At 44.5% G+C, this 13605-nt stretch overlaps 1 protein-coding gene and 1 long non-coding RNA gene across 2 annotated transcripts; one reads left to right on the top strand and one right to left on the bottom strand.

Moving 5' to 3' along the window:
* Positions 1-713: 713 nt before the first annotated feature.
* On the bottom strand, positions 714-2767 carry LOC135818271 (uncharacterized). The gene is made up of 3 exons (XR_010553654.1): positions 2593-2767; positions 1448-1705; positions 714-789 (listed from the first exon to the last, which is right to left on the bottom strand). It is a non-coding gene; the product is annotated as an uncharacterized LOC135818271 (long non-coding RNA).
* Positions 2768-3859: 1092 nt separating this feature from the next.
* LOC135816966 (uncharacterized) lies at positions 3860-10159 on the top strand. Its single transcript, XM_065330069.1, has 3 exons — positions 3860-3885; positions 5183-5333; positions 8190-10159. The coding sequence occupies exons 1-3, from the start codon at positions 3860-3862 to the stop codon at positions 8778-8780; spliced, it is 768 nt and encodes a 255-aa protein (XP_065186141.1). The 3' UTR covers positions 8781-10159.
* Positions 10160-13605: the final 3446 nt, after the last annotated feature.

The raw sequence follows: 13605 nt of genomic DNA, 5'->3' as shown, positions 1-13605 counted from the left end.
ATGAGCAAACAGATTTTAGCACTTTTTCACCTGAAAAAGCTAAAACAGGGCGGTGTTCACCAAAAACGCAATAAAGGGCGAAAGAAACGGGCTTTTGCAAAAAGGGCCAAAAAGGGCGAAAAAAAGGGCGAGCACCTTCATGAAAGGGCTAACTGCATGAGCCATTACTTTATCGGGGATTTTTGATATTTGCTGAGAGAGAGAGAGAGAGAGAGAGAGAGAGAGAGAGAGAGAGAGAGAGAGATGATTTTGAGTTGGTGTAGAAGCAATGTAGCCTTGTTGATGCAAGAGTGAAGCCAGTGTGCAGACGTGCATATACATGTACTTGGAAAAGTAGTGCGATGTATCAAACCGTTGTGAAGTTTGCCACCTCTGACCTGGTGCAAGCCATATGTGTGCATTGCCGGTGTCAACTGCCAGCTGCACTGTTATGCATGATGGGTGCGAGACCAGCATCGGTACATTACACAAATGTATGCCTTAACCATATCTTTATAGGAAATTCTAACAATGGTGGCACTCTAAATACTGTCTTTGTGATCGATAACGATCTCAAATATAGGCTGAGCATTACACTCTGGATGAATCTTAAATTGCCAAAACATCGCTAAAAAAAGGAGATGCACATTATACTCCGCCAAATACCTTTATTCTGTGGTTGCAGGTGTCACAGATGATCAGGTCACCAGCTTTGTTGGTTGCTAGTCCCCAAGGGCCGTCAAACTGATCTCTCCCGCCGCCCTCACTACCAAATGAGTACCTTGCTTTGTGGATCTGTGTGTAATCACGCTGCAATACAGGAGAGCAGTGAGAACAACAGCAATCGACACTAGGACCATAGAGGTTGAAAGTAGTGATGCCATTGGCCCAAACCTGGCTGGGTGGTCATGGAAACCGTTGGTTGCCGGACCCTGTACCACACGGAATCCTGTATTCATACTTGGCAACCCAGCCAAATCAAATCCCTTAGTCACACAACCAGTTTCCCTTAATTTTCTCTCATTTCTCTTATTAAGCTAGTTTTCGCCAATTTCGTCTATTTTCTCTTTTTCGGGCAATTTTTGAGTATTTTGCGAATTGTGCGCAATATTTTGGCAATTTTGTTCTTTCTTTTTATTCATTTCTAACCCATTGCTCATTGGACCAAAGCTTGGATTTCTTCATTGTCAGATCGCCCCTACGTAAGGGATTCTGTGAAAAGCAGGGCCGCATGTGCCCTTGTCACACCACAAACCAGCGTTTTTGTGAACAATCATGGTTCAGTGCCAATTCCAGTAGTTTTTCGATCAAAGTCAGAAATCCCCGGTATGCCGGTAGTTACCGGGTTACCCTAGTTACACATACACACACACACACACACACACACACACACATACACAAACACACACACACACACACACACCAGCACCACACACAAACACACACACACACACACACCTAGTCTTACCTGCTTTGTTGGAGATTCAGCTATTTCTGCTGCTGCTGCTGCTGATGATGATGATGATGATGGTGACAACGTGTTTCTGGGCAAAGTAGTCTGATCTGAGGCTGAACCTTGCCTGGGCACTCTAGCTGGTGTTTCAGCTGAGGAAGCGCTGGATGACATCATCGGTGGTGTTGCAGAAGATGTAAATGTACTGCCTGGTGATGGAGTGGACTGGGGAATAGAATCACGGCCATGTCAGGTAGTCGGCATCGGTGGTTGCTAAAGTATTCCAAATCGACAAAAAGCGCAATGTATGGTCCTTCAATAGCAGGTGTGTACATGTATATGACAGACTCAATGGGCATCTGCCCTTGTTTTTCCGATGCCGTTTTATGCTTCTTCTAAAAAAGGCAATTATGCCTTCAATTATTATTTATTATTATATGTGTATAACAGTCGCATTGGGCATCGGCCCTTCTTTTTCCCATGCAATTGTATGCTCCTTCTCAAAAAGGACCTGATTATGCCAAAAATTATGCCCGCAAAATCCGCTTACCCCTAGCAAGTGCAGCGCTGTGCCGCGAGTCCGCAGCCTTTTCGTTGAAGCATCAACTGATGATGTAATCAAATAACGTCTATTCACACAGGGGGTGATGAGAATAGCCAGGGCCGTACTAGCAAGAGTACAGAATTAAGAGTGTGAAACTCCTATCTTGAGCTGCGATGGGTTCACCCACGGCGGAATTTTTTTATTGCCTCATCCTTTGGCAGAAGTTATGATGAAGTGGGTATTCTTTCCGGCGCTTGTTTTGTAAATACGGTGAGAGTTCGTCAGGTTCAAGACACGTCGATCTTTCGTCCGTTGTTCTGCTTCGACTACCGTAGCTGTAATGTACACATTATTTCCACTTTGATCTCTGGCTACGCATGATGGCATCAGTGAGCTAAACCGCCGCCAAAGACCATGAAAGACTGATGTCATAAAAAAATTCCGCCGTGGGCTGGGGAATCGTAGAGTTGCACACTCTTGGTTATGTACTCTTGGTACTAGTAATAAATAACCCAATCATGAATTATACTATTCATGAATGGATTCATGAATGGATTCACGTTCATGGGTTCAACAAATTAATAATTGATTTGTGGGCAAAATCGAACGCACTCACGTGAGTCTGTATGTAGTCTGTAGTCCAGGTCGGATCCGTACTGCGCTCGTTAGCCTGTTCAACTCTCCCAGCACGGCAGCAGCCTGTTGTACTCTTGCCTCTACTCTCTAGGCCGCTACTCGACTCACTACTCGCACTGACGTCGTTATGTTACTGTATACTACCGGTACTACCGGTGGTAGACCCAGGTGCTCGAAGTCCGTACACTTTTACAGTGTGTGTTTGCCGAGCTGAAACTCACACTAGCAATGATCACTTGCCAGAATCCTGCTCGTGGATGGAAGGTATCTTGTCCAAGTTTGTTCTGAGGCCAGGCTCGATTGAACCAGGCCATCTTTCGATCCGATCTGTTTCTCTGGAGTTCGCTGATTTTTCATATCAAATTTTGGTGTCGCAGAGGGTACTCTAAGTCCGTACTGATCAGAGGTGACTCGAAATACACACATATTTCCGCTAATTGCTAACTTGCAATCCCTCGGTTACGACGAAAGCACCGAAGGCATATGTTTGGCATGTGCCTCCACCAGTATTTCTTGCAAAAGCGTAGTTTGTTGCCGAAATGCAAGCTGTTTTTAGTCGGCTCAGAGAAGAAGCAGCTGCGCTGTGAAAACCGCGGGAAAACAGTGGTGGAGATGCCAGGAGTGTCAACCTTTCTGCAAGGATTGGTGGTTTTCTGTAAATTCTTCTCCTCTGGCCATTGTCAGCTCTAAGCTGGCTCTTGATGATTGAGTGAAGGTCTGTTTGACGCTGTGTCCGTTCGAAATCGGTCTTGGCAAAGTTGATTTTTGCATGAAATGTAACCCAAATTGTATTTCGTATGGACACTCGAAAACCCACTCGCGTGGTATAGGACTTCTGCTTATCGTAGATCCCTGAAAATTGCTACGCGAGGAGAACATACCACACTGTCCCCTCCATAAAATATTTGAGTCGAATACAATAACAGAACATGACATTATGGGCGTACGAACTTAGGATACCATGTACGGACTTCGAGCACCTGGGTCTACTAGTACTAGTACATGTAGACTATTGTAGTACGGAACATTTTGTGCTTTGCTCGTCGTTTTCTTCGTCACCATGGTCACGCATGGGTAGACCATGGTAGACTCCCGATCCCAGGAATCAGGATCTAGATCTCTCAAGTCTCATGACATGTATTGTTCGGTGGGAACATAATGTTGACTTCAAAAATAATTGAAACTTTATTTGCGTTTGAAAATAATTGGCAGGCTACATAGTCACTAGTCATTGTACTGGATCGTAGATGTACGAGTACCTAGACAGCAAGAGGCAAGACTACTAGTACTACATGACTTTGTAGTACTACTACTAGTACTAGTTCATTCAGTAACATTCACTGGAGCAGTGCATAGCCTGGTGTTGGCCATTAGGTATTTCTGGTATTTGCAGATTACTTGTATGGAGTCGACCCGGGTAGTTACATAGAGGAGAGTCGTTTTTTGCTAATCGGTTGACGTTCGTTAGCTAGCGGTGTTTTGATCTTACTCGGCGTACAAACTACCCCAGCGTAGCGTGCACTGTGACGGTAAGAGCATGAAAAAAACTGGTACATGTAGACATGTAGTGGAGGAGCAGACAATTGCACAAAATTTAAAATAATGCTGTGATCTAAAATAGAAAGTTCTAGGTACGTACAGAGAGGCAGGTCCCATTTGTATGATGCTTGTCAGTGTTTGTGAAGGTATTGAAACTTGAAGTATGAAAAGAATTACTGAGGAAAATGCTGAAATTACAGTACTCGTAGAAAAAGATTTTAACAAAACAATGAAGACGTGAATAGTATGTAGCATGATATTTGAACTTATTATTATTATTATTAGACACAATCTCATAGCATGTGACAAGCATAGCTAATGCAGGGACAGAATCCCCTGAGACAAGGGCGTTGAGCCAGCCACGGCAAAAGTAAGCTAGGAAAACAAAGCAAATATGAATTAAAGCAGAAAATGAATGGAAAATTACAAAGAAAAAAAACGATTAACGGAAGTGAGCACTATCAAAATTCGTGCATCACCCAGGTATTCGAGAATGTTCTTCGATGATTCGATGATTCGATGAACTTGTGGCATATAGCACGCACTGGAGCAGTCATGGAGACACCAGTAGTCTTCCTGTGGAAATGACATTGATTTTGGAGTTTGCTGTTCAAACACGCCACACAAGCAGTTAGTGACACCCAGTTGCTATATTCTACATTGTATGTATTCGTGTGTGCGTGTGTGTGCTCTCCGTTACGTATCTCTGTGTTTGTTGCTATGGAGTCTAATATCTCTCTCTCTCCTCTCTCTCTCTCTCTCTCTCTCTCTCTCTCTCTCTCTCTCTCTCTCTCTCTCTCTCTCTCTCTCCGTCTCTCTGTCTCTGCAGAGCAAGCTGTTCAGTGTACTGGACAGTCATATGGAAGAACCATACAAGGTCACTGAGATAGCTCGGCACAGCTAGTCACTATGGACGCTAAAGCCCTCGCCGACCATCTAACCAACTTCTACTCTGGAAAGACAGCAGCACGTCGACTCGCCGATGATGAAGTTGCGGCAAACGTCATGTGCAGGGTGTCCATGGTATAAAGGGGTACTGTGCCGACAAGGCTGAGTGAGGCATCAGGACGGCGCACGGCTTTCGTTGCCGGCCGAGATACTGCCTGCCGCGTTCTGCCGTGCAAGTCACCGTATGATGTCCTGCTCGCCCTCGGTCTAACACGCGAGTTCATCACCCTCAAGGTAACAGCTACGGGAAATCAGTACCTGCTTTAAATTAGAATGGCTAACAGCATCAAATGAGCCTGGAAGTGTTTTCGACTTGTGGGATGTGAGCTACAGTCAGACCTCGCTTAACCCCACACACCCATTTTCCACGAAATTACCGTATTCCCCGTAAGTTAGTACGTACTAATTTCGAACTTAGCAGCCACATGAGTACTAACTTTCGGGGGTGGTACTATCTTTCGGGGAGTACTTTTTTATCGGGGGTAAATGACACGTAGTGGGAAGCCTGCGCAACTCTAGTGTCCGTGCATATGATGTATGTACTGTACGGCGTCTGTATATGTAGGACGGGTACGAACTTACTATCTTTCGGGGGAACTGTCTTTCGGGTTGATAACCTCGGCAGTGGAAAGTGTATTTTTTATAGGGGGTACTAAGTCATTGGGGAGAACTTACTTACGGGGAAATACGGTATGCGGGTAGGCGAGGGAACCGGATAATCGACCACACATACTGTATGTATGCATGACATATGCTGTAAATCGATAACCAACGATTTTCTTCCGGATGGCGAGGGATCCGGATAAAAGAGGACCGGATAAGCGAGGTCCAGGCTCGTGTAATGTGTACGGGATGTGATCTACCATGCTCCTGTACTGTGTGTAGTATGTGATCTACCATGCTCCTGTAATGTGTGTAGTATGTGATCTACCATGCTCCTGTAATGTGTGTAGTATGTGATCTACCATGCTCCTGTAATATGTGTAGTATGTGATCTACCATGCTCCTGTAATGTGTGTAGTATGTGATCTACCATGCTCCTGTAATGTGTGTAGTATGTGATCTACCATGCTCCTGTAATGTGTGTAGTATGTGATCTACCATGCTCCTGTACTGTGTGTAGTATGTGATCTACCATGCTCCTGTAATGTGTGTAGTATGTGATCTACCATGCTCCTGTAACGTGTGTAGTATGTGATCTACCATGCCCCTGTAATGTGTGTAGTATGTGATCTACCATGCTCCTGTAATGTGTGTAGTATGTGCAGTTGTACACCACTGTACTGTGTGGTGTAAGCATAGAGTATGTTTAGCTATACTGATCTGCAAGTAAAAGCGTATAAACGTCAACTAGGACAAGTGATAGATATTCGCCATAATCTCTACAGTTCCAGTGACATATGACAAGAATCCACCTTTCTGTGGCCAGTGGCGTGTACCCAGCCGTCAGCATTACTTGTGATGTACAGAGTGTATGTCTGTGATTTGTGTGGTGATGAACACGGTGGATGTCTGTGATTTGTGTGGTGATGAACAGAGTGGATGTCTGTGATTTGTGTGGTGATGAACAGAGTTAATGTCTGTGATTTGTGTGATGATGAACACGGTGGATGTCTGTGATTTGTGTGGTGATGAACAGAGTGGATGTGTGTGATTTGTGTGGTAATGAACACAGTGGATGTCTGTGATTTGTGTGGTGATAAACATGGTGGATGTCTGTGATTTGTGTGGTGATGAACAGAGTGGATGTGTGTGATTTGTGTGGTGATGAACACAGTGGATGTCTGTGATTTGTGTGGTGATAAACACGGTGGATGTGTGTGATTTGTGTGATGATGAACAGGGTGGATGTCTGTGATTTGTGTGGTGATGAACACGGTGGATGTCTGTGATTTGTGTGGTGATGAACACGGTGGATGTCTGTGATTTGTGTGGTGATGAACAGAGTGGATGTCTGTGATTTGTGTGATGATGAACACGGTGGATGTCTGTGATGTGTGTGGTGATGAACACGGTGTATGTCTGTGATTTGTGTGGTCATGAACAGGGTGGATGTCTGTGATTTGGGGCAAAAGTCTGGGAGCGATGTTAACTCCTGAACACGGTTCGTAACACAGGCTCAACCGAGCGTCTTTACATTATGCATATTTACTCATCGCTGTGTGACGGTGCTAAGTCTACATCACCCGATTGTTCTGCATACAGAATGATGATGATTTGCCATGCAGACCATCTGGTAAAAGGAGAGCGATCGCTCTCGCGCGCCTTCGCTCTCCTTATTTTCTTTTAGGGCGCACTTTTCGTCGCGCGCCTTGAGAATTTCGAGCACATCCGCATCACTATGAAGTTCTGAAAACACTCAAATATTTCGTAACTCGTCTTTCCCTGAACGGAATAGAGTAATCGAAAAGTCTATTCGCATTAGAAAGTTCTCAGCCGTCGGCTCCAACAAATCGGAAGTCGATCCGAGGTCCTATAGTGGAGTTACGGCACTCGCAAGGTATTTTACGTACCGTTGCAAATTTTCACTTCCGCACATATAATTTTGGCATAAAGGATTTCCCTCTGTTGCGTGACAGTCCGGGCATGCATAGACCTGTGTACGTGTGACGCCAGGCACAGGTCTTTAGCCGTCGGCTACAGAAGAAAGGAGCGCTCTACGATGAATACTACAAAAAATACCATGGATCTTAGTAATATTATTATAGCGAATTGTCTCAATTTCCCATTGCGTGTGTCATTGTCCCTGATGAAGGGAAACTAAAGTTGTGGTCCGAACAGCTTTCATTTGTAGTGCGTACGGCGGTTTTCCAGAACGAATTTGGCAGCTATTGGGTATTGAATCCGATTGGGGTATGGCAAGATGTTGAAAAAACCCGTATTGTGCTCGCCTTGGATAGAAAATGCGAGCGACTTTTTTTTTGGGGGGGGGGGGGGAGGGTGGTCAGGACTGCTCTCCCACCACTCTCCTTGAGAGGATAGCGAGAGTGATTGTTCACTCTCCTGGATTTTTCTTACACGAAGGTCTGCCATGCCTGAAAACTTGATGCGTGTGGTTTGCTTCCGGATCTTTTGCTTGTCCCTGCGCAGTGCGAGGTGGACAAGAATGATGCATGGCTGCTGCTCTTCCAGGCCAAGATCATCACGGTCAAATGTGATAACAGTCATGATGCTGCTCTTGCCCAGGCTCATCAACAAGACGTGCCCCATGACAAACCCGCAGACGCTCACTTGCCGAAGTGCGTGCCAGCAACGTGGAGCGGTATCGTGGAGCTCTGCCGCCAGTTCTACCCCGGTGCCGTGCCTGACGTGATGCGGCATCTGAGCGAGTTCCGTGCGCGCTCAGTTGCCGATTACGAGAAGGCGCATGGCGTGAATTTTCTCTCAATAAAACGATCGCCCAGCCAGTTAATGGACTATAGCAGATTCATGGCACTTGCAGCTCCTCGCTCGGCCTGGCAAACGCGTCTTTTTCTCTACTGTGAATTACGCCTCTTGGAGCTCTTCACTGGTCAAGGGTTTACGAAGAATGAGTCGGATGCTGTCACAGTGGGAAATGAAGACCATTGGCCGTGTCTCCGAGAATACGTGTGTGAAAATGCCGAGCTGGCCACACAGCTGAGCTCCGGTACGGCATCTCTGGTCAAACTGCAAGTAGTACTGCCGAATGAACTGCAGTAGTAATTATTACAATGGTGATGTTTGTTTGAAAAGGGTTTGCTCCCCACACTGGAGCTCATGCTACTAGTATTTGTTTGTTTGTTTGTTTAGCTTCATTTTCTTTCACCATAGGCACAGGCAAAATGCCTTCTCACTGGGCGTATTGCCACAGTTCTCGCAAAGTGATGGAGATGGTTTTTTTTATGTTCACCTTGAAGTTGATTTTGAAGCAGTGAACTCACTTGATCGTCGTACAGTCGTCCCTCTCTAATCCGGCACTTTATAATCCAGCACCCTCGATAAACCAGCACAATTGTCAGTAGCCAAAATGTCCTCTTCATGCACATTGCAGCAGTAAATCAGATTTGTTAATCCAGCACCCTCCCTAATCCAGCAGATTTTCTTGGCACAAATGGTGCCGGATTATAGAGGGACCACTGTATCATTATTGAAGGAGCCAGGTCAGTTGGTATGATGAGATGGCATCTTTGGGCTAAGTTAATTTATAGTAAAGAAAGGGACCAAGGAAGTACGTTGTATTTCTCGCTGGCCGAGCGCAGCGAGATAGGCGAGAACTGATTTCTCGCGAAATATTTTCAGTTGCAAATATGGCATCTGGTGTGTTCTTTATTGTCGCTTCTTTTCCTGACTTCTTCTGTCAGTGTTGAGTCTTACCAGTGTCCCTGCCCTCCCACACTTCATTTATGGGCATATTATCATTGCTTTTTTATCACTTTTTGCCGTTATGTGCTTACCATGCCTACATGATGCCTAATCGCCATTGGGGATATACACCCGGTTTTTATCCCTCACAACTGTGTCCGTCGGCGCGAGGGTTTTTTCCCCGCTGGCTCGGTTCAGAAAAATTAATCTGACGGTCCCAAGTGGTTCTGAATCGTGGCCTATTTTTGCTATCCACTGGCCTATTCTATCTGAGACACTCTGTTCTCAGTCCTTGCTTCCATACCTCACTCATTATCCGGTTCACATCTGGCTTCGGCCAACTACCCTTCACTTTGTGTAGTGTCGTTATTGCTGTCTATGTCTCTGTGTGTGCCAGTACATGTGGAGCGAGAAAAGTTATGCTATAATGTTCACTAACACCCCAGTTACTTGACAATCAGCTCATGCGATAACATTGCACAAAGCTGACCTTATAAATTATTAATTATGTAGTTTCTTTGATGCTTTTCTTTACTATAAAATCATTGGCTCTCCTTCTGAGTCTATCTTTGGCCTGAGTGCTTTTTTCCTGAAGTGAAGCAGGTTAAACAACTCCACCAGAATAGAGCATGTTATGCAGTCGACTCCTGATGTAGCGACCACCATTTTGCAGGAGAATTAGTTCTTTATATCCGAAGTTTGTTTGTGTTGCAAACCACCAGTTCTCAAGTGGGAAAGGCCTTCGCGCTCATGGCATTGTATTCGTTGCAATGTTGTATTTCGACTCCAGCTGACGTTTGCTGCATGGCATACGCTATATGCGCTGTGTGCGGTTTGCAGTGTACCACTGGTATACGCTGTCATGTCATGTTTTATATGTGTATGTTTTGATATACATGTACGCTGTTTTTGCATGCTATAAATAGCTGGTGTTATTAGTGTTAATTGTTAATTATTTGATGAAGTGAAATATACTGTGGAAGAGAAAAGAGTTGGCCTCGTGCCGTGCGGTCGTTCGATCCTGTATCCAACTTGGAACTTTGAGTAAAGCTTTCGAGTGGACATTCACTTCTAAAAATGGGACTCTCTACATCATGTAATGCCATACCTTCTCAATACAATTTCCCAATTTCTGAGTGCAATTTTCTTGATTTGGTGTTGATATTTTGCCTGGGGACCCAACAGACTGTACTTGCATCTACATGTAGTTGCCACCTAACTAAGAACCTAAGGGATTCAGTGTAGATATTCTGTTTCACATAGTACATCAAACGGACGATCATGCCAAATATTTTACGTTATACTGAGCTTGTATACAAACTCCCATCTCTCCCCACACAACACTCCAGACTTGTATTTTGCATATAACAGGTACTTCGATGACGAGAATATAAACTGGTATATAAACTGGTATATAAACTGGTGTATAAACTGGTATAAAAACTCCTTTTTTTTTTTAGGATTACACTAGTGACCTGCAGTCCGCCTTGATGGTTTTTCGACATGCACGACGGTCCCAACTTCAGGATCTCTTTCCCGTCAACGATGAAGAATACAACGTCGTCCTTTGTAACATGTGCCTTGTGCTGCACCTGGCGTTCGAGGCTGTCCTTCTTTCGCTGTTTCAGCACTCCGTCTGTCAAGCGCAGCACTCGACATGTGCGGCTGAAGAGCCCCGCGTGCCGCTCCTCCTGCGTTTTTGCATGGACATAGAATGCAGATAGCAGGGGCGACGGAACTTCACTACTGATGGTTTTCCAATCGATGTTCTCCTTTCCGCGTCCCTCGCAGAGCGGACGGAACATGCGCAGCCATAATCCGTGGCACTGCCAGTGTTCTTAGAAACTGCTGCTTGAATAATGGCATCGTGATTCGTGGTCGTCCTCAGAAGAAACGTTTGGGAGTCGATTCAAAGGAGACGAACCCTATGTCTCTAAAGTCTAATGAGCAAACGGTTCTTTTACAGAGCCCGCGGTGAGATCTGCGCGCGGTAACGGTCACTAGCACTGTGAGGTTCAAACTTACTTACTTGGCGCATAGCTGTTACTTCCGATGTAACTAGTACTTCAGTACTAAACTGAAGTCACAAAGAGTGTGTGATGGTACTGCACTAGCACTGCATGCACTGCACAGAGTCAGTGGTAGTCTTATACTTGATCCGCACAGGTTGGTGAAAGGAAGACTCGTCGAGCCATGGTTGTGGGTTGGAATTCCAATCTCTACCCTTGTGGGGGAGAGGGGAGTTTGTATATCAGCTCAGTATAAGCATAATATAACCTACTCAGTTGATTATATGGGAAATATAAACCAATATACAAACCTCGGCTTCGCCTCGGTTTGTATACAGGTTTATATTTCCCATATAATCAACTGGTTAGGTTATATTATATACATAATGGAAAGGGAGAAAAGAGAAGATAACTTTCAAAAATGGTGTGGAGAAAGCACAGAGCGCAGAGGTCTCTTGGGACAAGAGACCATGCGACTATTAGCCATGAAAGTGAACTTTCAAGGGACGCTAGATTTGGATGTGGTAGGACATGAACTTTAAAAACTGTACTTGTAAAGGCGCTCCACAACTAACTTCGCAGCGACTATAATGTGGAACTGGTGTCCGTGAGATCCACGATATACACCTGCGCGTGTGGGAGGGGGGGGGGGGGCATCGATAAGAATCAGAAGCAAGGAATAGGTCCGTTTGGACTTCGGAACCATGATTTGACATTGTACCCTCCCCCCCCCCCCCACCCCCCCCCCCCCCCGTATTGCAGGCACTTTCTTGAATTCTGCTCCATTTCATGATCCACATACAGTCTGTATCGGATATAGAGTGACCGGATATAAGAATATATCGGCTACAGTGATATTGGTACGAAATATCAAAAGCAAAACGTATTTTATCCAGTACAAATATCACTATAATGCAATGAATATAACTAAATGCGCACTCATATCACAACCATGGGGACGAATAATGTATTCCAGAACGTTTCTTGTCACAATTATCAATGGAATTCGTGAATAAAGAGAATGATGAAACTACAATAGGATTTATACACTTGGAGTGAAACAGCGAGGATACAAGCATATGCATGTCCATTGTCACACTGCACTTGCTGAATTTCCTATCATTTCTCACCTCACCTATAGCTTATTACCTGTGCAAATTGTTCCTAGGTTTGTGCTATTTTTCTTACTATGCTTGTATCCTCGCTGTTTCACTCCAAGTGTATAAATCCTATTGTAGTTTCATCATTCTCTTTAGTCACGAATTCCATTGATAATTGTGACAAGAAAACGTTCTGGAATAATTTTTTCGTCCCCATGGTTGTGATATGAGTGCGCATTTAGTTATATTCATTGCATTATTAATTAAGATTATTGTCTCCACGTCGCCTTTTTAAATATCACTATAACCAATATTATCGGATGTAATGATATATCGGATATTATGATGGCAACAAAGAATCAAAACATGCATAACAAACTATAATTATTATCGGCTATTGTGATAACTTTAAAACACATGTAGCAATAATATCAAAGGCCCTATTTGTTTACTTTCTTCACGTTGCTTATTTTTATAGTGATACATGTACATGTAAAGTAAAAGTTTGCACGTCCGCGTTACCACCGGCTATACAATTGCGTTGAGAAACACAACCAGCTTTTCAAAATAGGACACAAGTTGCAAACCGGAACGGACTCAATATTCACTTTCTCTCTTGGTATTTTGATTAGAAAACATATGTCACAGTGAGACTACGATGTGTTATACTCCGAGCCAAAATTTCATGGCTCTGCGATGACCAGAAGCGCCACATCAAGCAGGTGAGTTTTTGACGTGTTGCTTCGCACTGCGACTTGAGTTTTACGACTTTCGAAAAATCAACTTCTTGTCGCAGGTAAACAGCGGCTCGCCTCTCGCCAATAAAGCACCGCATACCAATCAAAACTAATGGAAGCACACACAAGGCTTATTGTTACTCTGTACTGGCCGTCGTGGAGCGATAGCAATTACCTAATTTCAGACCCAGAGTGAATTTGACGTGCACTCTAAAACGTGTCCGGTTTGGAGCCACCTCTGATTTGAACTTTTTTGAAGCGAAAAATTGGGCAACTTGGAGGCAATGGGTCAACACAAAGGAGTGGCTCGATTGACTCTGGCCCCAGAGCAAACTTC

Source organism: Sycon ciliatum, chromosome 5, assembly GCF_964019385.1.
Source record: "Sycon ciliatum chromosome 5, ocSycCili1.1, whole genome shotgun sequence".
NCBI classification, from domain to species: Eukaryota; Metazoa; Porifera; class Calcarea; order Leucosolenida; family Sycettidae; genus Sycon; species Sycon ciliatum.
This window is presented reverse-complemented; position numbering and strand designations above follow the sequence as displayed.

Excerpts from the sequence above, each read along its gene's own strand:
- LOC135816966 (XM_065330069.1), top strand. The coding sequence starts at position 3,860 with ATGTACGAGTACCTAGACAGCAAGAG. Across the intron at positions 3,886-5,182 it reads GAGTACCTAGACAGCAAGAG|GGGTACTGTGCCGACAAGGC; the intron begins GCAAGACTACTA and ends CATGGTATAAAG. Across the intron at positions 5,334-8,189 it reads GCGAGTTCATCACCCTCAAG|TGCGAGGTGGACAAGAATGA; the intron begins GTAACAGCTACG and ends GTCCCTGCGCAG.